Below are 27,136 nucleotides of genomic sequence, written 5' to 3' on the forward strand. Positions count from 1 at the left end.
CCGCACGGTTGGTTGCTGGTTTGCGGCATTTTTTCGCACTGAGGCCTGATCGCGCGGCCCGGCCCTGCCCGGCTCGGCCGGTTTTACATTTCTTTTTTTATGTTTGTTTTTTTCTGCCCCCACTCAGAGGGGAAGGCAGCCGGGCGCGGAGCGAGAGTAGCGTTAGCGCCCCTCTCCCCGCGGTAACCATGACGCTGGCTCCCAAGGAGCTGACCAGCCTGATCGGCATCATCTGCGAGGAGGCGACCAGCAACACGTTCGAGGGCCTCTCCACCGCCTTCCACCACTACTTCGCCAAGCACGACCACTTCCGCGTCGGCTCCACGCTCGTCATGTTGCTGCAGCAGCCCGACCTGCTGCCCAGCCCCCAGCAGCGGCTCACCGCCCTCTACCTGCTCTGGGAGATGTACCGCACCGAGCCGCTGGCCGCCAACCCCTTCGCCGCCGTCTTCGCGCACCTGCTGAACTCGGCCCCGGTGGCCGAGGAGCCGGAGAAGCAGCTCCTGGGTAAGCGGCCCCTGTCCAACTAATCTCAGCGGCGGCCCGGAGACCTGGGGCACCGCCTCCTCCTCTTCTTCACACCCGCCTCCCTGTTGGCTGTGACTCGGTGGGTAGCACTCTCGCCTCTGTCACAAGGTTGTGGGTTCAAGTCCCATTCCAGGGACTTGAGCATAAAAAACCAGGCTGACACGCCAGTGCAGTGCTGAGGCGAGTGCTGCACTGTCCGAGGTGCCATCTTTCGGATGAGATGTCAAACTGAAGCCCTGTCTGCTTTCTCAGATGGATGTAAAAGATCCCATGGCCCTATTTCAAAGAAGAGCAGGCAAGTTATCCCCGGTGTCCTGGCCAATATTTATCCCTCAAACAACATAACACAAACACTTTTTGTGGGAGCTTGCTGTGTGCAAATTGGCTGCTGCATTTCCTACATTACAACAGTGGCTACACTCCAAAAGTACTTTATTGGCTGTAAAGCACTTTGCGATGTCCGGTGGTTATGAAAGACGCTATATAAATCCAAGTTTTTCCCTGAAGGTGATCAGCGATTCTGAGAGTTTGTAGAGACCAGGAGGGCTGGGGACCAGTAGAGCCCAAGTCTGTGGCTAATAGCGTCTGGGATGCTATAGTTTTTGAAAGAATGTGGTCAGGGTTTTCTGTTTCTTGTTTGACTTGCATTTTCAGAGTGCACAATCTAGGCTGATCCTCCAGTGCTGGATTATCGGTGGTGGTGCTCTTCAGATGAGACAGTAATGCAAAATCTTTCAGTCTTTTCTGGTGCTTCACTTGGGTGTGAAAAATATCACAAAGTGGACCGAGTTCTACTCCATTTCCTCTCCACAAAGCAATAGTCTATGAACTTTTAGAAGGAAATTAATGTGAAATGCTTTAAGGGATTTCTGAGCTTTAATGAGGTGCTATGTAAATACAAGTCTGTCTTTCATGTAATTTTAGTCTATGGAGCATGGTATACCTCCAATAGATCAGATGAAAATTCACACTGGGCATGTAGGAAACTGCTGGAACCGTTCTTTCATATTCGGTTCAAATTCAGCTCAGCCTGGATGAGAGTCTCTCCCGCCCCCTGTACTGCTGAAGTTCCTATGTGAAACTAGTTTAGGCAACATGCAGCGAGTTACTAATTGGTATTCCACAGTACGAAGCTGCCCATAAATCAGCACAAATTGGTAATCTGAGCTTGTGTTCAGAAGAATGGCTGGTGTAGGAAATGGACATGTCATACTGGTGTAACACATGCTGTTCTGAGATTCAATTCCAGGTAGATTTTTAAATCCGTCTTGAGACTGCTTTATTTTTCTTCTAACCCATGTTATACCTAACCTCTGTTTAATGCTGACACTAGCTTCACAATTTAGAAACATATTCATTCCACTGAATTGAATTTGAGTCCAGTTTCAGTAGCTCAAAGGAAAAGTGATATGAACTATTCTACTTTTGCCTCCAGTACTTACATTTTGCATTGTAGCGGGCAACAAATGATAGTTCATAAGCTCCCTGATTTAGGGTGACCTACTCATTGCGAACTGGATTTGTTTTTATTTAAACTCTTAATTGAGTATAAATCTGTGTGAAATCCAATGAGCCGTTGAAGATTAGAAATAATTTCAATATTAAAGTTTTATTTCCCCAGCATTTTATAATTGTAGCAAGTTGGGAATTGGTACTGGAGCTGCCAGATGAGGGAGAGTATTTGTGCTGGGTTGTAAATAGCCCTTGAATATAATGGCCCGGAATTTGTGGTGGGTAATGACGGCGAACTGTGAATGTTTGCTGTCATTACCCCTCTGAAAGTGACCGCAACTTCAGGACGTGGCGCATGTGCATCCAAACGCAGAAATCCTGAAGTTGCGGTCAGTCATTTACTGCTCCGACACTAGCAGTGCTGTGGACCGCCCCTACGCTCCCCCCCCCCCCCCCCCCCCACAATCCGTGAAACTGACAAACTTGGACTTTTCCATGGTAATATCGCTGTTAAATACCCTGTTAAATGTTCAGCCTTGTAGGAATAGGTGTAACTGGGGTTTTAACAGCGAATTGTCTGGTAAACAAACGTTCTGACCCTGAAAAAACTCATTTTTGTATTTGTGGAGTGTCAAATTTCTCCGTTATGATTATAAATTACAATTTTTAAAAAACTTTTAAAAAAAATGTAAAGTTTGTTCATGATATTTTGGCTTCTACCATATCTCCATGTGAGTGTCTCAATCTTTATTTTGCTCTAACATTTTTTTAAAATCTGGATAAAGGCAGCTTCTCATTTCCTGGTTTCTTGTCTGAGAATTCTTCAATGTGATTGGCTTCTTTGACAGCTTGTTGATGCCACAGCAGCTTTTTGCTGGGAATCCCATGACATAGTGCTGCAATCAATTGAATGTCAAAAGGCAAACCTTTCGCCACAAAGATTGCGAGATCTCTGTGTGGGCAGCTTTCTTCGGGGCCAGCGGCAAGCACCTTTGATTCGCCGCTGACTGCAAAATACAGGCCACTGTGCTGTCTCTTGTTTGACCTCTCTTATTCATATTGCTAATATAAATCTACACATTGAAACATGTAGCCAGGACAAATCTTAAATTAGCATTTTTAGAAAAATTGGATGGCTTCAGAATAGCCTGGAGGGGCCACAGAACGTTTGGATGGAAGTTGGTATTGTCTCCTCCCCCACCATAGAGGATAAGTCAACTAACAACTAGTTTAAAAGCAGCACCAGCTTAAGGAACTAGCTGCTTGACTCTAATTTTCATCAGGGAATGTTGGAGAAATACAATTTAGAAAAGCGAGTCAAGTGTATATCTTAACTTGCATTTTGCTATCTTTCCGGAACTCATTATTTTATGGAGTATAGTATTCTGAGAGAACCTGTGGGAAATTACAGCTCTTAAACATACAAAAAAAAATGACATTTCATTAATATAAATCTCAATTTTTAGAGCTTTCTATGGTACTGTTTGGACTTTTCATGCTTTGGTTTTGTTTTTGTTTAAATAATTTTTAATTACATAATAAATTAGACTCCAGACTGAACCTTGTTTTGTTTGTACTGTTTGACAGGTTTCTTGCCACCGATTACTCCCCCAGAGAAGTTTTTTCTTTCTCAATTGATGTTGGCTCCTCCAAGAGAGCTGTTTAAGAAAACTCCCCGTCAGATTGCGTGTATGGATGTGGGTAACATGCCTCAGTCTGTAGACATTAGTGGTCTGCAGCTGGCCTTGGCAGGTGAGTGAAATTGTTGTATATGTATACTCCTTTAACAAAGCTGAAATTATAGTAAGTTTAGCTGAGGATTCTGCAGATCTAAGTTTATTGAATTGTAATGTTTGTCTTGTGAGTGGGCACACACGTTCCGCAGCTGGCAAAATGCAGACTGCAATTATCAGATGGTGATATGTTGTAGCTAAATAGATATTCTATTTCGAAATAGATGCTAGAATCACTTTATCTGAGTGAGTGAATTTTGAGCCAGTAGCAACACAAGCAAACAAACCTCTGCCTCAAGCTGGTGGTTGTTTGAGTTGATTGGTATCTGCCTTATTTTTTTGAGTCTGCCATTGCTGAGTTTTGCAGCAAAATTTAGCAGGTTGAGGCTGAAAAACAAAATAGTCTGGGTGTCATTTTTAGATGTTAAGGGCAATGGAAGTAATGTGAACTCCCAACTACAAAACTAGACTGGGAAAGCTTAAGAACTTTCAGGGACTGAAAGGAATTCTGTATGTATTACAAATAATGGGTCGTCCGTTTAAAGGCTGACCAGGATCAGATGACCAGTTTGATATTCTCTGAATCCATCAAGTGTTTTCCAATTCTATAACTGACTCCTTTCCATCTTTTCTTGATGGGTGTTTTGAAACAAAAATGCCCTGTTACATGAACAAGTTGTAACTTAATTGTATCGAGACGGAAACTTACTAATGCTGCGATGGAAATTTAGTAACTTTTAGTTTCCATATACAGTATCTATATAGCTGAAATGAATTAGACTTGTGCAAATACCAGATTTTTCTTGCCGTCACTGATAAATTGCACAAAAATACTCCAAATAAATCTGACCAAAGCACTCAAACAACCATCATTATGGTATTTGGTTTGATTTGAGTGTGGAGTTGCAGATGTGGAAGCAAATCTAGTTGGGAGTCATTTTTTGTCATGTTGGCACAATGTTTTTAGTATGAAGGTTAGTTAGTAATCTGTGGAGCGATTAGATAAGATAACATTTCCGATGTAACCCTTCATCGATTTGTTAGGAATGTTATGGTGTTCTGAAACATTGTGCTGAAATATGAGAGCCCTTGAAAACTTCAAATATTTCTCCCATTCTGAATTCTCAAATTTGTTGAACCATCAAAAATAAGGATAATACTGGATTGTGGAGCATGTAAAAGATGTAACTCACTCTCATGACATAATGGAAAACTTCTCATAGACCGAGAAGGATAAACCGTCATCTCAGCAATTCTCATTCATTTGCTGGTGGGTGTCTACCGTTTCCTTGAGATCTTGTCACCTACCTGTCCCCCATTAATGGTCTATGGTGCGGGGAGAATATCTAACTATCTAATTTTTAAAACATTCATTCACGGGATGTGGTTGCTGACCATGCCAGCAATTATTGCCCATCAGTAATTGCTCTTGAGAAGGTGATGGTACGCCTCCTTCTTGAACCACTGCAGTCCGTGTGGTGAAGGTACTCCCACAGTGCTGTCAGGTAGGGAGTTCCAGGATTTTGACAATGAGGGAATGGTGATCTATTTCCAAGTCAGGCTGGTGTGTGACTTGGAAGGGAACTTGGGGGTGGTGGTGTTCTCATGCACCTGTTGCCGCTGTCCTTCTAGGTGGTAGAAGTTTGGGAGGTACTGTCGAAGAAGCCTTGTCAAGTTGCTACAGTGTATACACTGGTGGTGAGGGAGTGAATGTTTAAGGTGGTGGATGGGGTGCCAACCAGGCAGGCTGCTTTGTTGTGGATGGTGCTGAGCTTCTTGTGTTGTTGGAGTTGCACTTATCCAGGCAAGTGGAGAGTATGGTGTTATTGGTGTTTCCATGCGCCTGCTGCCCTTGTCCTTCCAGGTGGTAAAAAGTGCCAGGTTTGGTGAGGTGCTGCCAAAGTACCTGGTGGTCCCGGAGGAATGTAAGATCCCGGTTGGAGGCCTCGAATCGCTGCGCAGTGCATGGGGAGATGACTTTGAGGTACATACGTACAAGCTGGAGTCACGTGGGCCTGGTCCACCAACCACTATGCAGTATTCTCATTGATAAAAATGGGAACTCCGTTCGTGCGAGTTCCCATTACAGGTTGGACATCCCTTATCCAACACCACCCCTCGTCCGTCATGATTCTGGTGGCTGGGGGCACATGTGCAGAACGCGGCGACCTCCACCCAGACTTTGGAATCTGCCGACACGCGGCCCGACCGGGGTGCCGACCTCCTCCCGACCTTGGGCCGCCTCTCTTTCCACCTCCCCCTGCCCCTTAGGCTGACCTCCCTTTATCCAGCAAAATCCCTTATTCGGCACAGGCTAGATCGCAAGGGTGACGGATAAGGGAGATTCAACCTGTACTATCAATGAGAAAACCTTCCTAAAGCAAGAAACACAGCATAATAAACCTCACATATTTAAAATTAATTGAAATTAAATGTAATTAAATGTTTTAGACCAAAAAAATGTTTTTTGGAATTTTTTCTAATGTGTTTTAATTGTGTTAAAAATAAACTTGCCTTAATGGACAGGGTTTTAATATAAAAATGAGTGTTCAAATTTAATTTTTATATGTTTTAAAACTCTTATGCTGGTAAAAGTAAGCTATGCGACTGCTTTTACCAGGCATAAAAGTTTGAAGGACATTTGCTGGGCATGAGTTGGGCAAATAGACCAATCTCTGCCGCATGAATGTCCTCCCGGGGAAGCGGAGGATCTGTCTTTAAAAATCTTGACCATTCGGAAAAGCCGGTTTTCGGCGCATGTGTACCACGCCCTGAAAACCGGCTTTTGCGAGGCCTCGCCGGGTCCGTGTGCACTTAGTTTAGACCTGGCTGGGCCGAAAATTCCAGCCCAATCAGATCTTGAATGGGGGATAGTTAGCCAATTTATTTGTTGCCATGATAGTTTTCCCATCCTTACCACCGACCCTATGGTTTGCTCTTTGTCTCCATAATGTGCTTCCCTGATATTTTGTTCCTCTTTGGGCCATGTGGTAATTTGTTCTCAGTAATTCCACAATTTGAATCTTTAGCCCTGCTGAAGCACGAGCACCCCCTCAGCTGTGACCTTGCATTGATTGGTGCACTCCTGATTCACTCTGCTCCCTCCAGGATCCCATAAACTATTCTTTAACAGAAACATGCATTTATATAGCGCCTTTAACATAGCAAAATGCCCCAAAGTGCTTTACCAGATAAAATTTGACACCAAGCTACATAAAGAGATATTGGGACAGGCGACCAAAAGTTTAATCATATAGGTAGGTTTTAATAAGCGTCTTGAAGGAGGATAGAAAAGTGGAGAGGTTTAGGGAGGGAATTTCAGAACTTGGAGCTAAAGCAGCTGAAGGCGCGGCTGTCCGTGGTGGAGTGATGAAAATTGGAGGAGTGCAGAAATCTCGAATGGTTGTAGGGCTGGAGAAGGTTACAGAGACAGTGCAAGGAGGGATTTGAACAGAAGAATGAGAACTTTAAATTCATGATGTTGCTGGCCCGGGTGAAGTGGGCGGTGCGAGTTAGGATACAGGTAGCAGAATTTTGGATTTGCTGGAAGTTTATGAAGTTCACGTAACTGAAACATCATAGACTGTCTTTTATCTTTACCAACTCTTGACTAACCTGTGTATTTCCAGTATTTTCTGTGTTTTGTTTTTAGATTTCCAGCATTTGCAGTCAATAACATGAGAAATCCACTATAATTCAGGAAAAGCTGTGTACGGAATTTTCAGGTAGCTCCCCATACCCCTCAAGATTACCTTGAGACAATTATGAACTTTGTTGAATGTGGCATCTGCGTATGTCTTTTGCAGCAGTCCTAATTTTTCAAATGGCTGAACACAATTTTTTGTGTGATTGTGAATGAGAATTTAGAATTTTTGAAGTAGTACAAGGAAAAATGTCAAATGGCTCAGTTACTTTCTCCACAAATTAGCTAAACCTTATAGATCATGGAGATCCCGTGTTTGATCTCCAGTGTGTGCTGAGTGAAATGATCTCAGCTGGGCCGCAGTCAGGGTTTGGAAGGAGAAAATTTAAGAGTTCTTGTTGCTGTTCGCTATCTGGAACTATACCTCAGCAAGGAGTCAACACCTTCAGAGGAAGGCGGGAGGGGAAAGAAAGAAAGAAAATAAATATTGTAGCAACTGAACTGTATCTATCACAGGAAGTGGTGTAAATAACTGGGAGTCAACTTCAGTTTATCTATAACTGTCCTTTATATATTAATCGACTTTATACATTTGTACACTTTGTGTATAATCTTTTATTCATTCTGCAGAGCGCCAGTCTGAATTGCCAACACAGAGCAAAGCCAGCTTTCCGAGCATACTCCCTGATCCCGATCCTGACTCTTCCAACTCTGGATTTGACAGTTCTGTAGCAACTCAGATTATAGAGGCTTTAGTGAGTGGACCAAGGCCACCAATAGAAAGTAGGTAGTTTTAAATTGATGTTTAAGATGTTAGTAATAGTGCTCCTGATGTAGAATGTTTGATTCTCATTCACAGAACCCAAGTTCAAATCTGCCCATTTTTTCCAATGAAGATGTTTTGCCAGCTTTTGTTATGGTTGGTAAATTATTTTGTGCTAGAAGAGCACACCGTGTCTGGTGCGAGACTGAATTAGCCAAGCAGCCGTCTCAGAAATGGGTACCATTAATATCAGTCGAGGCCATCCAAACCTGGCAGTTATATCATGTGTAATAGTAATAGATACATGGAAAGGGAAGGAAAGGTTGGCTATATTCCTCTGTGTTAATACATCTAAAGTGGGAAATTGTGGGTGCAAAGCTGCATCATCCTATTATATACACCATTTTTAACTTGGCTGCATAGATTTCCTAACTAGCTTGATTGTTTGGTGAGAGAGGGATAAAGAAATCCATCTTCCACATGCATAAGCCAGTCGGCTTTCCTCCCTGCACACACTCCCAGATTGTGAGCTGCGCTGTGTTAAGCTGTCAATGTGGTGGACACGCCCTTCAATTACAGCTCGAGAACAGCACGTGCTGAGTCGTTATGCTTTTTTAGAAGCGGTTAATCTGTAAAGGAAAATAAATGCATTGATGCTTTTTTAAAAAAAAAACGCATTTTTGTTTCCCAGGCATAAGAAAATATTGCTCTAAAATAAAATGAGAAGGGAGCACTTAGTGGAATGCAATAACCCGATGCACGGTGTAATTGTGTTGTTACATCTGTTGTCAGACCTATTGTGTCATAAGTTGCTCTATAGATACAGCTACTGTGGATTCTTTCATCTCCTTAAAACATGGAGTCATTTCTTTTTAACTTGGCCAAAATATAAATCACATGCAGCTGGAGTTTCTGGAATCTTGTCAAGCAACCATGTCTAATATTTTGAAGACATATAAACTATTTGACTTTACAATATATTTTTCCTGTCAACTTTTTTCCGGTGGAAAACGAAAAAGTTAATCGTGGCTTTCTTTTTCTTATGTGAAGGTCACTTTCGGCCAGAGTTTATTCGACCTGCTCCTCCACTTCATGTATGTGAGGATGAACTAGCTTGGCTGAACCCAACAGAACCTGATCATACAATCCAGTGGGATAAAACCATGTGTGTTAAAAACAGCACTGGGGTGGAAATTAAGCGTATCATGGCAAAGGCTTTCAAGAGTCCATTATCTGCACAGCAACAAACGCAGGTAATTACAAATAAGTATTACTTCAAACTGAATCATTTGGAGCATCAATGAGCTGCACCACCAACACTCACTGTTATGGAATTGCACCTATGATTGCCAGTTCCTTCTGGTGAGTCCCGATATCAGCTCTGCAATTAAGAGACGACTCTGAATGGTGGCGAGGTGCTTCCTGATAATGAGGAATAAGCAGACTAGCTCATGTCAGAAAGGTAGCAAATTTCTCGTTCACGATAGTTTTCTTCAACAGTATATCCTAGATCCAACAAGGGGGCAGGCCATACTAGACTTAATAATGACTAATGCGCCAGATTTAGTTAACCACCTAACTGCATGAACATTTATCTAATAGCGATCATAATATGATTGAGTTCAATGTTGTGTTTGAAAAGGAGAAATGTGAAACCGCTACAAAGATTCTAGATTTTGGTAAGGCTGATTTCAACGGGATGGAACAGAGACAGTCCACAGTAAACTGGGCAAATGTGTTCATGGGTAAATCGACAGAAGATCAGTGGGAGTTGTTCAAAAAAATAATTTAACGTGATACAGAACCAGTTTATATCCCCAAGAGGCAAGAGGTCTACTTGCCAAAAAAAACCCGAGTCATTGACGACAAAAGAGGTAATGGATAACATATAAATTAAAAGAAAAAGCGTCCAAAAATGCAAAAAATAGCAAAAGAACAAAAGGTAAAAAACAGATAAGACCTATACAAAAGGGACTATGAAAAGAAACTTGCATGGGATATCAAAATCAACACAATCTTTTTACAATTATATTAGTAAAAAGAGGGTGGTCTGGAGCAATGTGAGCCCCTTGAAAACTGGCAATATTGTAAATGAAATGAAGGAAATGGCGGCCATACAAGTGAATAATTGAAATCAAGGGTCTTAGTGAGGAACTTAAAGTAATTAATATTAGTCAAGAAAAATACTGGAGAAATTATTAGGACTAAAAATGATATTTCCTGGACCTGATGGCCTACATCCTAGTGTTCTAAAAGATAGTGAATGCATTGTATTAGTGAATGCGTTAGTTGTGATCTTCCAAAATTCCCTAGAATCTGGAATGGTCCCAGTAGATTGGAAGGTAGCAAATGTGACACCGCTATTCAAGAAAAGAGGAGGGGAAGAAAACACTGAACTATAGGCCAGTCGGACTGACATCAGTTGTCAGAAAAATGGTAGAATCCATTATTAATTGGTAACCAGGTACATAGAAAATCATAAAACCATGTTGACGCTGCCTAATCATATTGTGAAAGGGAAATCGTGTTTGACAAATTTTAGAGTTTTTTGAGGATGTAACTAGCAGAGTAGATAAAGGGGAACCAGAGGATGTAGTATATTTAGATTTTCAAAAGGCATTCGATAAGGTGCCATACGAAAGGTTGTTACATAAGATTAGCGCTCATGGGGTTGGGGGTAATATACTAGCATGGATAGAGGGTTAGTTAAAGGAGAGAAAACGTAGGAATAAACAGATCCTTTTCAGATTGGCAGACTGTTACTAGTGGGGTGTCGCAAGGATCGGTGCTGGGGCCTCAGCTATTGCCATTCTATTATTAATGACTTGGATGAAAGGACCAAGTGTGCTGATGATACAAAGCTAGGTGGGAAAGCAAGCTGTGAGGAGGACACAGAGTGAGCAAAGGGATATAGACAGGTTAAGTGAGTGGACAAGAAGGTGGCAGATGGAGAATAATGTGGGGAGATGTGAGGTTATTCACTTTGGTAGGAAGAATGGAATAATTGAATTTTTTTAAATGGTGAGAGACTATTATGTGATGGTGTTCAGTGGGATTTGGGTGTCCTTGTACACAAAACACAAAGTTAGCATGCAGTTACAGTAAGCAAATAGGAAAGCAAATGTTATGTTGGCCTTTATTGCAAAAAGGTTGAGAGTACAAGAGTAAGGAAGTCTTCCAGCAATTACACAGGGCTTTGGTGAAACCACACCTGGAGTTCTCTGTACGTTTTTGGTCACCGGACCTAAGGAAGGATCTACTTGCCTTAGAGGGAGAGCAACGATGGTTCACTAGATTGATTCCTGGGATGAGCGAGGGTTATCCTATGAGGAGAAATTGAGTAGAGAGACTACACTCTGTAGTTTAGAAGACTGAGAGGTGATCTCAATGAGACATACAGGTTGAGAAATTCAATACCAGTAAAAACCTGCCAGTGCCACTGCGGGTGTTAACGGCCACCAAAAATGGTAGCGTTGGCATGATCGGTAAATAGGCGTTGGTGGAGTTCATCCCAGCAAGAAGCCCCAATGTAGCGTGGCTATAAGCAGCATTTGTCATTGCAACTCAAACAACCTTCTGTTGAAGCAAGGCTGTCATTTCTGAAAGGGACTAACTATTTGAACTGCAGTTTTTTTGACCGACAGCCGTCCGTCCAACCCCGTTCCCACTGTGTGTACTGCTTTTTTTTTTTGACCGACAGACAACAAGCCCTGCTCTCCACCTGGCCCGAATCATTCCATGCGCGTGATACCGAGTAGTAGGACCTGAGGCTCCGACAATTTTTTTCTCTTCCCCCCCCCCCGGTCCCCCGCCACCGGCTGGCCTGGGCCCGATGGTGGCGGTCCTGGGCCTGAAATTGGGGCACCGAACCGGAAGTGGGACCCTGTGATCAGCTCCGACCACATAGTTGCTCCACGGGTTCTTTGACCGAGCTGCTGCTCCTCCAACCGACCGCCGACCGGGCCTCCCCCTGAGCCCCCGGCCTTCCATGAGCCGCCGAGCCTCCTACCGAGCCTGTGGCTAGAGAGGGGAGAGAGAGCGAGCTTGAGGGTGTCGGGGGGTTGGGGGGGGGGGTGGAAGAAGAGGGAGAGGCGGGGGAGGGTGGTGGAAAAAGGAGAGGCGTGGGGGTGGAGAAGAGAGAGCGGAGGGGGGAGGGGTGCGAGAGGAGGGGCTGAAGGGTGCGAGAGGCCGGTGGGGGGGGGGGGGGGAGGGGAGGGAAGGGAGAGAGAGGTGGGGGGGAGGGGAGGGGGAGAGAGAGGCGGGGGCGGAGAGAGAGGCGGGGGGGGAGGGGAGGGAGAGGCGGGGGGGGGAAGGGGAGAGAGAGGCGGAGGGGTGAGAGGGGGCGGGGGGGAGGGGAGAGAGAGGGGGGAGAGAGAGAGGGCGGGGGAGGGGAGAGAGAGGCGGGGGGAGGGGAGGGGAGAGAGAGAGAGAGAGAGGGGGGGAGGGGAGAGAGAGAGAGGGGGGGAGGGGAGAGAGAGAGAGGGGGGGAGGGGAGAGAGAGAGAGGGGGGGAGGGGAGAGAGAGAGGGGGGGAGGGGAGAGAGAGAGGGGGGAGGGGAGAGAGAGAGAGGGGGGGAGGGGAGAGAGAGAGAGAGAGAGAGAGAGAGGGGGGGGGGAGGGGAGAGAGAGAGAGGGAGGGGGGAGGGGAGAGTGAGAGGGGGGGAGGGGAGAGTGAGAGGGGGGGGAGGGGAGAGTGAGGGGGGGGGAGGGGAGAGAGAGAGAGAGGGGGGGGAGAGAGAGAGAGGGGGGGAGGAGGGGAGGGGAGAGGAGAGAGAGAGGCTTGGGGGGAGGAGAGAGAGAGAGGCGGGAAGGGTTGGTGGGGGGGAGCGGGGGAGGTGGAGGTGAGAGGCTTGGGGCAGGAGATAGGGTGGGGAGGTGCGGATAGGAGGGGAGAGAGTGAACTCCGGCAAGATGGATCATGTTCTACCAACCCCCTACAATGGACATCGTTAGAGTGGATGACATCCAGAAGTCACGACACTGTCATTATTCACTTCATACCCAATAAACCTGTTAACAATCCATACACAATGACCCATCTATGGTGGGGGCGGGGAGCGGGGGAAGGATGCACTTGCACTGGGGTAAGGCACTTCGGCTGGAGGAGGGATGTACTTGGACTGGGGTACGGGATCTTGGCTGGCCCTTGCTGTCTTCTGGGAAGCTCTGTCCTCTGTCGCTTCAGGAAGTCAAAGTGGATCGAGATACAATTTGCAAAGTCAGTGAGACCTTGGGATGGGCGGTTCACATTCCTGTGAAACTTCAGAGTGTGGCTTATCCTCCAAGGGGACCAATCAGAAACAAAGGGTGGAGCATGGCGTCCATTTTGGCAGTACAAATAAATGCGCCCTTTCTGAAAGCAGTTCAGTCTCTTGGAGGGGAACTGCCTTCTGAAATGAGAAAAAAATAAAAATCATTTAAAAACAGTTTTTAAGATCTTGCAGTTCAACAGCCTTCTTAAAAAAAACATTAAAAAGAATTCCCAAATGGAAGCCTTCAGCTCATGAAGCTGAATTGCCTTCCGCACCTAAAAAAAAAAATGACAAGTGCTTCATAAATGGCTCCGCAAGCTAGGGAAGGGGCACCCAGGGTCTTGTACGCAGCATTCCAGCTTTGTGCAGTTGGTCAACACTGCAAGAGATGTCCTCTACCCACAGGTGCCAGGAATCCCTCCAGAAAGAAGCATGTGGGACCAGATCACCGAGGCCGTCACTGCCAGCAGTGTCAAAGAAGCTTCATGACCTCAGATCAGTGGTCAAGGTCAGTGAATGCACCTTCAAAAGCTGTCTCCAACCAACTGCACCACTAGCCCCACACACACACTGCTCAATGTTCAACAACGCCCCCCCCCGCCCGCCCCCAATCACTCACCTACCAACAATCTGTACCAAACACGAGGTACGCCTCCTATTCCTAGCTTCACCTCACCTCCTTGGAGGAGACGGTGCTGGCCATTTTTGACAGGAGCATGGCTGAGCTCTTGGCCAGCGGCGGAGCTGAAAGGATACAAGATGCTGGTATTCTTCTCACATGCAATTCTTGCTTTTCCGCCCTCCCCTCACCACAACTCCACCCTTGTGTCTTCCTCATTTCACACACCCAAGAAATGCAGCCTGCGCAGCCAGTGGTTAACCAAGAAGAGAGAGGAGAGTGAAGAAGAAACACTCACTCGATTTGACACACCCAGCCACCAGCTTCTAGAGTTTGTCCTGCAAGGCTATTTGCCGTGCCCCCACTGAAAGTCAACAGCCTTCCATCAGCCATACTACAGCCACTGGGGTAGCATTGCGTGACATCAGTAAGATAGGCAAAGGCACACGCAAGACAGTCACTAAGGGAATGCACAAGGGTGATGGGTTGATTTATTGATATATTGGATGGATAGATGTATAAAGTTGGATTGGAAAGATTGCCTTGTGGTGACTCTTATTTCAGCATTGTGCCAAGAGGACACTGTGATGGTCAATAACAGAGGGAAGATGTGGGACAAATATTGAAAGAGCAATTGGGGTTGTGGTCACTGGTACTACAGGTGAATGATTCCATCCCAGATATCCCAGCCAGAAATGAGCTGTCTGGGTTGCAACCTTCCTTCTGTTTCCTCCTCTTCCCTCTGCAAGCGGATGCTGTAAACCTGAAATAAAAGCGTAAAATGCTAGAAATACTCAGCAGGTCAGCCAGCATTTCAACGTGAGACACGAACTCTGTTTCTCCCTCCACAGATGTTGTCTGACATGCTGAGTATTTACAGCATTTTCTGTCTTCTTGGAGGCATTCCAACATCCAGCAGAACTCCTTGCACACTGATATAACTTTTAACATGTATTGCCCCAAGCTACTACTTCAATAACATCAAAAAATCCAGTCCAAAAGGTTAAATGCAAACTTAGCTGAAGTTTGTCCTTTTAAGAAGTGCTGACAGCATCTGTCAGTCTGCTGCATGCTCACTTTTCAGAGCAAGCTTAGGACCCAGCATTGAGGTCGAAGTTTGCAGAGCGTGACGTTATGTCAGCGGCACACGCTCTCTTCATTTGCATCTCCAGGTCCAGTGCGCAGCCGTCCAGACCCACACCAGAGAAGGGCGCTCGAGTGGCGGCAGCCATTTTCACCATGATTCCAGCCCCAACAGGTGGTGCTAAGGTAGGGAATTTCTAGGCCATTAGATTCTGAGAAAGCTTGACAGGATATGTGCTGAGAGGCTGTTTCCTTGGCTGGAGACTGGAACTAGAGGGCATAGTCTCAGGATAAAGGGTTGGTCATTTAGGACGGAGATGAGGAGAAATTTCTTCACTCAGAGGGTTGTGAATCTTTGGAATTCTTTACCCCAGAAGGCTGTGGATGCTCACTTGTTGATTATATTCAAGGCTGAGATCAATAGAGTTTTAGACTCTTAAGGGAATCTAGGAATATGGGATTGGGCAGGAAAGTGGAGTTGAGGTTGAAGATCAGCTATGGTCTTATTGAATGGTGGAGCAGGATTGAGGGGCCGTCGGGCCTACTCCTGCCCCTATATCTTATGTTAATTACTTTGCGTCAGTATTTACAGTACAGGAAGAGGATAGCATGTCTGGCATCCCAAGGGATCTAATATTGAATCGGGGACGGGAACTCACCAAAATTAATGTAAGCAAAATAACAGAAATGAAGAAAATAACACCACTAAAGATGACAAATCCCCAGGACCATAGGGATTCTATCGCAGTATTTAAAGGAAGTAGATGAGAACATTGCAAATGCCCTAATTATAGGCCCGGATTTTACGGGGCCTATAATGGCGTACGCTGTTGGAAGTGCCCCGCAAGTTCAGCTTTTCCGCATGTGCGAAAACACGGAACTTACTATCTGTTAAGTTTTTCCTGAACCGATCGTACCCCTCCATTATAAATTCACTTTCGCTGGCGCAGAAGTTGGGCTATTTGCTTAATTACTGCCCAGAGAATACTCACAAAACCTTTACGACTGGTAAAAACAGGCATAAGGCCTTCTTTTACCAGTGTAAGAGTTTAAATAAATGTTAAAATAAATGTTTTAAACAATTTAAATATCAACTTTTATTTAAAATTAGTTACGGTCAATTTTGTCCTGATTTACATTTATTTTTCAAAAATTAAATGTTTATTGTAAATTTTGTGGTATTTTAATTAATTTTGAACCTGTGATCATTTATTTTTATTTCACTGTTGAGTAATTGTATTTTTTAGGTGATTTCTATTATGCTTATGGTGATTCCGTACGTAAATGGAATCCCCATAAGTATAATAGGAATGCCCCTTTGTCATTGGTTGGCCTGGCTCATGTGATCCCAGGGATGCTTGTGAATCACATGCTCCCCTGGGATGCATGGGCCTTTACGTAGGCGTACGCCTGCAGTCCTAGGACTGCAAGAGTCTGAAACTCTGGAGGCAGCAGGTAAGTACGGTTTTCTTGTGGTTCGGAGGCGTACGCAGGCAGCAAGCCTCCGACCACAATTTCTAGGCCATTATCTTCCAAAGTTCATTCGATTCAAGAACTATTCCTTTTAGATTGCAAAATTACAGTTTGGAAAGGTGAGCGGGAAACCAGGGAATTGTAGACCAGTTAGCCTAACAACTGTTGTCAGGAAATTACTAGAATTAACTCATCATCATCGACTAGAGTCTATAATTAACTATAGGCTGACTGAACACCTTGAATATTTTCAGCTGATCAGAGAGCCAGCATGGATTTGTAAAGGTTAGGTCATGCCTGACGCAACTGATTGAATTTTTTGAAGAGGTGACTATAAAATAGTGGACAGGGGATTGTCTATGGATGTTATTTATATGAACTTCCAAAAGGCATTTGATAAGGTCCCTCATAAGAGACTGTTAGCTAAAATTGAAGTTCATGAATTGAAGACAAATTATAGACCTGCTTAGGAAATTGGATAAACGACAGGGGACCGAGAGTAGGGATAATGGGCAAGTACTCTAATTGGCAACATGTGACTAGTGGTATCTCACAAGGATCTGTGTTGGCGCCTCAACTACTCACCGTATTTATTAACGGCTTAGATGATGGGATAGACAGCCACATATCCAAGTTTGCCGATGACACAAAGATAGGCAGGATTGTAAGCAGTGTAGATGGAAACACAAAATTACAAAGAGATATTAATAGATTAAATTATGTGCAAAACTATGGCAAGTGGATTTCAATATAAACCAGTGTGAAGTCATCCACCTTGGATCTAAAAAGGATAGTTCAGAATACTTTCTAAATGCTGAAAAGCTAGAAACAGTGGAGGTCCAAAGAAACTTTCTGGTCCATGTATATAGGGCTCTATTTTCTTCTTTGGTGATTTTTGGCACCCAGGAGGATGTATGGGCGATTTTTTTTTTGTGCCCAATTGTGCCGGGGGAAAAAAATTGGAACTTTTGCCAAAGTAACATTAAATTTTGGCGCTGCGGTACCCGAAGTTAAATCTGGGAGTAGAGCTTCAAGTCGGCGCCAAAATCTGAGGTTGCCAGGGTAACGAGAGACACACACACAGGCCTGCAGCTCCACCTGCGACTTAGATGTGGCCCTTATGGCTAAAGGGATCAAGGGGTATGGAGAGAAAGCAGGAATGGGGTACTGAAGTTGCATGATCAGCCATGATGTTGAATGGTGGTGCAGGCTCGAAGGGCCGAATGGCCTACTCCTGCACCTATTTTCTATGTTTCCACGGCCAGGGCTTGCAGCAGCAGGGGAGCGGGGGAGGATTGCCGCAAGACCGGGAAGGGGGGTGGGGATGGGGTGGTGGGATTTGGTCCGGGATGCAATGGGAGGAGCCAATCGGCCTGGGATTGCAGTGGGGCTGGGCCGATGGGCCAATCGACCCAGGATTGCAGCGGGACCGGGAGCGGGGTCTTTTCAGCCCAGGATTGCAGCGGGACTGGGAGCGGGGTCTTTTCAGCCCAGGATTGCAGCGGGACTGGGAGGGGGGAGGGGCATTCGGCCCAGAGTTGCGCCGGGAGCCGGGGTCCTTTCGGCCTGGGATTACAGCGGTGGGGCCAACACCAGAACAAGTAATCTTTAATGTAAAGAGATGAAAAAGGAACGTACTAAACATGATCATTATAAACTATCTTTATGAACAAGACTAAACTGCAAGGAAACGTCTCCATTACAGACCTGAGAGCCGATTTTCTTAACCTAACGTAGGGTTTTTCTGATCGGTACTTAAGGCCACTCTGCGCTGTCCTTTTTTTAAAAAAAAAAACGGCATGGGAATCAGTTTTCACCCAGACCTACGCCAAAAAATCTAGCATACAAAAACTCTGCTGCTGACAGTTGCTACCAGCGTACAAACTTTGAGGAAAGTTGCAAAATCAAGATTACTCCAAAAAAATCAGCGGACGCCAAAAAAACGGCGCCCACTTGTGGCGAAAATTAAGCCCATAGATTGTTATAATGTCATCGACCGGTACAGAAAATAATCTAAAAGGCTAACGGAATGCTGGCATTTATATCTAGAGGACTCATTCAAGGGGGTAGAAGCTATACAAAGCCTTAGTTAAACCACACCTGGAGTACTGTTTTCAGTTCTGGGCACCACACCTAAGGAAGGATATTTTGGCCTTGGAGGCGGTGCAGCATAGATTTGCCAGAATGATACCTGGACTCCAAGGGTTAAATTACGAGGAGCGATTATACAAACTAGGGTTCTATCCCTGGAATTTAGAAGGTTATGGTGTTATTTTATCGAAGTTTTCAAGCATTAAGGGGAACTGATGGAGTAGGTAGAAACGATTTCCGCTGGTTGAGGAGTCTAGGACTAGGGGACATAGTGTAAAGGTTAGAGCCTGGCATTTCAGGAGTGATGTTAGGAAACACTTTTACACGCAACGTGTGGTAGAAGTTTTGAACTGTCTTTTGCAAACGATGCTAGGTCAGTTGTTAATTTTAAATCTGAGGTTGATAGATTTTTGATAACCAAAGGTATTAAGGGATATGGGGCAGAGGTGGGTTGTGCCACAGATCAACCATGATCTCTTTGAATGATGGAACAGGCTAATCCCATGGCTAAATGGGCTACTCCTGTTCCTATGTTCCTATGAAAGTCATGGGACGATAACAGCAGATGCTTGGAGCAGGCAGTGTTGTGGGTATGGAAATAAAATACCTTAAGAGGGGAGAACATACCCGAAGGTGATTACAAAGCACGATTATTCCTGATAGGCATATTTTACTTGTGATAATTTAACCGAAGGGTAAATTTTGTGAACGTATGCACAAGGAGATTTTTCACACGGCTCATGTAGGTGCTGTGGAATTTAAACCAAGTAGGTAGAGGGAGAAGTCCTCCATCTTTGCTTTCAGATCTCCTGTCGGCTGGCTCAGGTTGGCATTGGTGGAGGCTGGAAATATGTTGCCTGCCAGTGTCTTCAGCTATTGAAGGGGAAAAAAAGAGTGAAGTTCTTGTACTGAAAGCAAATACACCTCCTTCCCCTGGCTCTTGACTCATGGCTCTGATGAGAATTATCTAAAATTTTGTGAAAATGAATATTGTGCTAGAAGACTGGAGGGTGACAAATGGAAATAAAGAGATAGAAAACAGAAATTGCCAGGCCAGTTAGTCTTACTGCAGCTGTTGATAATCTGAGAGTATAATACATGATGGGATTACCAAATATGTTTTTTTTTTAAAGTTAGTTAGGACCAGTCAGCATGAATTTCTAAAAGTTAATTTTTGCTTGACTAATAATATAGAATTCTTCAAAGAAATCAGAGGATAAATAAAGGAAATGCAGTGGCTGTAGTTTGTACAGAGTTTTAAAAAGCGCATGTTAAGATAACCGCAGAAGAGAATGCCACATGGATACAGAGATATTTGAAGGGCAGAACGCAAAGGGTAGGAGTAAAAGGACATTTCTTACATTGGAAAGATGTGGTGAGTGGTCTGTGTTTGGGCTGCTGTTATTCTGCACTTGGGAATTGAGGGATCAATTAAAAAATTTGTCACAAAATTTAGTTGTTGAAAGTTGTGACCTTAAATGGTAAGATTTTAAATGGAGTAAAGGAGCAAAGGAACCTTGGTGTGAAGAAAGTTAAACTGTCAGCAAAGGCTATAAAAAAGAGAATTTAATCTTTTTGCTATTTATATCTAGAGGCATGGAATACAAGAGCAAAGAGGTAAAGTTAGGGTTATTTTTAAGTAGAGCTGAGAAATTTGAGATGTGATCTGGTAGAGGTCTTCAAGATTATAAGAGATAATAGGGTAAATAGTGATAGGTTGTGAGACGGTAACAAGAGGACATCAATTTACAGAAACAAATCAAAGGGGATGTTGGAGAAAAAAATTATTTTATACAGAGTGGTTAGAATGTGGAATTGTCTGCCACTGACTAGGGAATTAGTGACTTGAAAAAGATGAACATTAAAGGATATGGGAAGTGAGCAGGAGAGCGAGATTAAAGTATGCAGCTTAGATAGAAACACTGGCAGAGACTTGATGGGCTGAATGGCCGGTATCTATGCAGTAAAATTCTATGGTTCCATAATCAAGGTGCAGAGTAATGGCGGTGGGGGAGGGGCGGAAGAGGAGAGAAAGCATTAAAGGTGAAGAGAAGAACATAAACTGTTTGCACCAATCTGATCAATTTATTTATTGCCATGATCTGAATCAAAACAACAACAAGCATTTGTATAGCACCTTCAATGTAGTGAATTGTTCCAATGCACTTCACAGGAGTGTTATCAGACAAAATTTGACACTGACCCACATTGAGATATTAGGACAGGTGAAAGAGATAGGTTTTAAGGAGCATCTTTAAGGAACGAGAGGCGGAGTGGCGGAGAGGTTTAGGGAGGGAATTCCAGAGCTTGGGGTCTAGGCAGCTGAAGGCATGGCTGCCAACATGGAGTGATGGAATTTGGGGATGCACAAGAGGCTAGAATTGGTGAATGCAGAGATCTTGGAGCGCTGTAGGGCTGGTAGGAGGTTACTGCGATTGGGGGTGGGGGGGCAGTGGTGAGGCCATGGAGGGATAATAACTCTGAAATTACTACCAATGTATATATTACATATACTATACATGTGTAACTTTTAGAATTTGCATGTACTGTGAAGTTTATGCAGTATTCTGTGTTGTATCATTATTTTTTTAAGGCAATAGGTCTTCTAATGGGCACAATCTACTATCTCAAGTTTATGCATAACCGTCTACACTAAAGGTTAACTACTTTCAAAATAATTGCTGCAAACTTATTGCGAGACAATCCAAGGTTCAATTTGGGGATATAACATTGTATGGGGAAAATAAGGGAGAGGGCTATTAACTGTGTTAACTATTTCCTGAATGTTAAAAGGTTGTTTACAATATACATGAATGATTTAGATGAAGGAATTGAGTGCAATATCTCCAAGTTTGCAGACGATACTAAGCTGGGTGGCGGTGTGAGCTGTGAGGAGGATGCTAAGAGGCTGCAGGTTGACTTGTGGACAGGTTAGGTGAGTGGGCAAATGCATGGCAGATGCAGTATAATGTGGATAAATGTGAGGTTATCCACTTTGGTGGCAAAAACATGAAGGCAGAATATTATCTGAATGGCGGCAGATTAGGAAAAGGGGAGGTGCAACGAGACCTGGGTGTCATGGTACATCAGTCATTGAAAGTTGGCATGCAGGTACAGCAGGTGGTGAAGAATGGCATGTTGGCATGTTGGCCTTCATAGCTAGGGGATTTAAGTATAGGAGCAGGGAGGTCTTAATGCAGTTGTACAGGGCCTTGGTGAGACCTCACCTGGAATATTGTGTACAGTTTTGGTGGTCTAATCTGAGGAAGGACGTTCTTGCTATTGAGGGAGTGCAGCGAAGGTTCACCAGACTGATTCCCGGGATGGTGGGACTGACATATGAGGAGAGACTGGATCGACTGGGCCTGTATTCACTGGAGTTTAGAAGAATGAGAGGGGATCTCACAGAAACATATAAAATTCTGACGGGACTGGACAGGTTCGATACAGGAAGAATGTTCCCGATCTTGGGGAAGTCCAAAGCCAGGGGTCACAGTCTTAAGGATAAGGGGTAAGTCATTTAGGACCGAGATGGGGAGAAATTTCTTCACTCAGAGTTGTTAACCTCTGGAATTCTCTACCGCAGAGAGTTGTTGATGCCAGTTTGTTAGATATATTCAAGAGGGAGTTAGATATGGCCCTGACGGCTAAAGGGATCAAGGGGTTTGGAGAGAAAGTCGGAAAGGGGAGCAGGAAAGGGGTACTGAGGTAAATGATCAGCCATGATCTTATTGAATGGTGGTGCAGGCTCGAAGGGGTGAATGGCCTACTCCTGCACCTATTTTCTATGTTAGATTTATCTAATTTCTTCCAGTGCTAAAAATCATATTTTTATCTGCATTAATGTTAGTTCTATGGATACATATGCAATGTTTAAAATAAGAATTTAACTCACCAGTAGTAATTACTGGGTAATCATCTGTTGGCATGTCTTACAATGGGCATACATCTGGGTTGTACCTGAGTAACGATGAGTTTTTACTTTTATTTCCTCCACGGTAGCTCCTTGGTGAATTAGAAAAAGATCCAAAGCTAGTTTACCACATTGGTCTGACTCCCGTCAAGCTGCCCGATCTGGTAGAAAATAATCCTTTGGTTGCCATAGAGATGTTACTGAAGCTAATGCAGTCAAGCCAGATTACAGAGTATTTTTCTGTACTTGTGAATATGGATATGTCCCTTCATTCCATGGAAGTTGTAAATAGGTGAGTTGTGTGCTTTTTTTATTACCTAAAATTTTCTTTGGTTTTTAATCTCTTCTGTTTTACTGAAGCCATTTCCACATAAAAAGATAGTGCCTAACTCCAGCCATTCTTCTTCATGCGTGAACCTAGAAAGTGTGTTGGCAGGCGGTCTCTGCTGCACAACTGGAAAAAGTTAAAGATGCAGTAGGTTTTAAGCAAGTTCAGAGGTGGGGGAGGGGAGGGAAGATCTGTGATAAGGGTGGAAGGTGGGAGAGATTAAATGACAAGGGATGATGGTGCAAGGCAAAAGGGGATGGTAATGGGACAAGTAAAGCAACAAAATATGGGTCTGGAGGAGGTGGAAATGGGAATAGCAGAATCATTACCAACAGCTGTTATCTGAAAAATGGGGGCAGTGGTTATGATCTGAAATTGTTGAACTCAATGTTGAATCTGAAAGGCTGTAAACTGCCGAATCGAAAGTTGAAGTGCTGTTTCTTGAGCTTACTTTGAGCTTCATTGGAACAGTGTAGGAGGCCGAGGATTGAGGTCAGAGTGGGGTGGAGCAGTCAGCTATTCAGGAGTGTTCTTTCAATGAAAATTGGCCTGCTCTTTGTATAGTACAAGTTACTGGTTTTATAATTGATTGCTCCTCTTGTCTTTTTTGTAGGCTGACCACAGCTGTTGATCTTCCTCCAGAATTTATTCACCTCTATATTTCAAATTGTATCTCCACTTGTGAACAGATTAAGGATAAATATATGCAGGTAATTAACTTGTTTTTGCGTAGTTGAATTGATGAACTTTTTCTGCCACAGTTGCTATTATGGTATGCTCCCTTGCATGTTGTACAAATGGTCATTGGAGAATATTTGATTGGGTCTTGTCATGCGTGCACCAATGAGTCGGCCAGCTCCCAAGTGTATGTCAGGTGATATGGAAGAGTAGAGTGATTATTAGTTACCTCTCCTCTCTTCCCCTTTCTGACTAGTGTGCCTGACACTAAAACTGGTGGTCTGTACCCATAACATCTGTTCGATCCTGAACTGCAATTTCTATTCTCATCTGGTCAGGCATCAAGGTTACATTTTTCCATCTCACTTCTGGTCCTCAAAAGCTTCTTTGTATCTTTAATCTCCTCCACCCCACCCCTTCTCCCATCCCCAAAAACTTCCATTTTTGCTTGGTATCCTTCACCTTGTTGAGTTATGTGAGATGAATTTTTACATGCGTGGTTTATAAGTAGTTGCTCCAGCTCTCTGTACTATCCACCCTACATGATACTTTGACCTACCAATGTCTTTTTTTTAAAGAATTGAAAAGGACTATATAATTTAGGATTTCAGAGGATAAGCTTCCATATCATCTTGAAAATAAATCCTTATCTCTCAGGTGTTGTTAGGGTAAAGTTTGACGGCACCACAACTAAATAACATTCATATTATGCATATTGTGCACTATTTTTACCCCCTTAATTAGGTTATGGAGGGCAGAAAAGGGGATGTGGCCAAAGACATGAAATCACTATTAATGTGAACATTTAAAGTCACTAGCATATAGCACACCACTAGCAACAGAATTTTATAAATGTCAGACTATGTCAATTCAAAAAATGCCTTCACTGATTATACACTTTTTGATTTTGAATAGTCATGCTACAAATTAACCTTGTCTCCCGACTTTAAAAAATGTTACTGAGATAGATTGAGGCTTAGCTAAGATTCACCTCTCCCTCTTCCCCCACCCCACCACCCCCCCACCCCCCATCCACCCGCCACTATTAAGTGACTGCCTGTGGGAGGAATGGGAGAATAGAGGAAGGCAGCTTCTTAGCTGAGCCCAAAATTTACTATCAGTAACAATAATGTGCATTTTTATAGCACTTGTGATGCAGTAAAACGTCCCCGGGCACTTCACAGGAGAGTTAACAAACAAATCTTGACGCCAAGCTACATAAGATATTAGGACTGGTAATCAAAAGCTTGGTCAAAGAGGTATGTTTGAAGGAGAGAGGTAGAGAAGTGAGCAGGGTTAGGGAGGGAATTCCCGGTTTTAGGGCCTCTGCAGTTGAAGGCCTAACCGCCAATGGTGGAACGCTAAAAATTGGGGATGTGCAACAGGTCAGACCTGAAGGAGTGCAGTGATCTCCAAAGGTTGCAGGGCTGGAGGGGCGAGGCTATGGAGGGATTTGAAAACAAGAATGAGAATTTTCAAATCAAGTTGTTGTTGGACCAGGAGTCAATATAGGTCAGCGAGCACAGGGGTGATGGGTGAAAGAGACTTGCTGCGAGTTAGGATACGAGCAGCAGAGTTTTGGACAAGCTTAAGTTTAGAGGTTGCTAGGTGGAAGTCTGGCCAGGGGAGCTTTTGAATAGTCGAGTTAAGGCTCACATGGTTGATTAGACCTGCTGGTGCTCAATAGAATTCTACCCAGCAGGTGTTCAATGCCTTTTGAAGGGGAAGTGAAAAAATTGGAAAGAGAAGAAAATGTCAGTGAAATTCAGTCATATATAGAGTGCTGTTTATGCAGAATTCTCCACTAATCAACTGCTTCTATGCTGTATGGTTTGTATTGCTCAGAAGATGTGGAAAGTATGTGATGAACTTTTACCTATGACGCTGGTGACACTAAACTAACTCGATCTGTTATCTTCTAGAACCGTTTGGTGCGTCTTGTTTGCGTCTTCCTCCAGTCTTTAATCAGAAACAAAATAATCAATGTCCAGGACTTGTTCATTGAAGTGCAGGCCTTCTGCATTGAATTCAGCCGAATACGAGAAGCAGCTGGCTTATTCCGATTACTGAAAACACTGGATACTGGAGAAATTCCTTCGGAAGCAAAATAATGGAAGGCGGGATTCAAAATTCCAGAATACCAGAAAGGCTTTTGTCGTGTGTTGGAACCTTTTCAGTGGTTTCAGTGCACAATTGAAAAATAATTAGTTTTGTTTAAAAACAGTAAGCCTTTCTTAACCAGCAAGTTTGCCCAAACAGGACCTGATTTATTTTCTTGTTATACAAGTGTACAAACTGATACTGATGAGCATCTTGGTCACTTTGGGGGGTAGAGTTGTTGCATAGCAATGCACATCACTTGGCTTACTCCTATTTAATTTGTGGTAGGATATGCTTTCTATAAGAGAAAACTGTGTTAATCAGTTTATTTTTGTTCTCTTTTCCATATGTATATACACGTTTCAAGTTATTAAATGCATCTACAGACAAAGTTAGGTAAAGTACAAAAGTAACAATTTGTGCACCATGTTTGAATTGAAAAGTTCATGGATGTTGATTATAAATTTTTAATTTTAATTAAAATGCTGAAATATGACACGATCCATACTTCTGGTTACTGACACTTGAATGAAGAAATGAGGGGTGGAAACTGCCTGCCGGCTCGAATTGGTTGCAGCGACCTTGCATCCGAAGATGGAGATTTGAGGTCTGCAAGAAATTGGTTCTGAGCCTCATCTAAATAATCAGGGCAACTTGCTGGCACTGGTCGCGCTTCCACAGAAAGTTCACCTGACGGAAGAATGCAATTTTGGGCCACCTGCTCCATCAGCAGCGGCTCTCAGGTAAGTCCCGGGGGGAGTGATCATGGCCGGCAGCACCCATTGAAAGCACAATGGAACTAGAAGCACTGCTGCCCTGGCAGCACAGATTTAAAAAAAAATGTTGACTTGCCTTCACAGTGGCTACTACCTCCACATCCTGAAGGACGGAGGCCTGCTCCGATTAGGGCAGCCCACTTTCTTGTAAGAATCCTTAAATCGGCACTAGGCTCCTCGTAATAGTATGATAGTCTGTGCAAGGGGCCCAATAACTTTTAGGCAGATGCCTGAAAAATGGTCTGTCCAATTTTGGGTCATACCTTTGGATGTAGATCCTTATTGCCCATTTTACACCTATTGCAATGAGGACCAATTATTACTCCAAACAATGCAGTACCATTCCTGTTTTTGTCTTGTTTTGTAGCATAGTATCTGAATCCATCATTACCTGGTTGGTTATTTATGTGGATTTAATGATGCAAACCCCTTTGTTTTAAAAAAAAATCTTATGTTCACTGAGTTATAGGTGCTTCATGACTGTTGGTGCTTAGTTGTTCAATAAACTATGCTAAAGATAGGATCTGAAGTTTTTTTAAAATGTGGGCTTCAAAAAATTAATACGGTTGCAGTACAAAGAAATAACCTAGCTGCAGGTGTATGAAATCAAATTAGATACATTTACATGTCAAGTTAGTAAATAGTGACTAGTTTTTGATTTGAGGTTCCTCTAAGTACAAGTTAGATTGACCTTGTTTGGATATA

General features: G+C 43.7%; 1 protein-coding gene across 1 annotated transcript; it reads left to right on the forward strand.

The window, feature by feature from the left end:
• Positions 1-26,151, forward strand: cnot11 (CCR4-NOT transcription complex, subunit 11). Its single transcript, XM_070892083.1, has 7 exons — positions 1-507; positions 3,568-3,732; positions 7,987-8,139; positions 9,170-9,372; positions 22,639-22,841; positions 23,491-23,587; positions 25,478-26,151. The coding sequence occupies exons 1-7, from the start codon at positions 189-191 to the stop codon at positions 25,664-25,666; spliced, it is 1,329 nt and encodes a 442-aa protein (XP_070748184.1). The 5' UTR covers positions 1-188; the 3' UTR covers positions 25,667-26,151.
• The last annotated feature ends 985 nt before the right edge of the window (positions 26,152-27,136 follow it).

Source organism: Pristiophorus japonicus, chromosome 10 (genome assembly GCF_044704955.1).
Source record: "Pristiophorus japonicus isolate sPriJap1 chromosome 10, sPriJap1.hap1, whole genome shotgun sequence".
Lineage (NCBI taxonomy): Eukaryota > Metazoa > Chordata > Chondrichthyes > Pristiophoridae > Pristiophorus > Pristiophorus japonicus.

Bases quoted from the DNA above. Each gene is read 5' to 3' on its own strand.
- cnot11 (XM_070892083.1), top strand. From the start codon at position 189: ATGACGCTGGCTCCCAAGGAGCTGACCAGCCTGATCGGCATCATCTGC. The intron at 508-3,567 runs GTAAGCGGCCCC...ACTGTTTGACAG, and splicing joins GCCGGAGAAGCAGCTCCTGG to GTTTCTTGCCACCGATTACT. The intron at 8,140-9,169 runs GTAGGTAGTTTT...TCTTATGTGAAG, and splicing joins ACCAAGGCCACCAATAGAAA to GTCACTTTCGGCCAGAGTTT.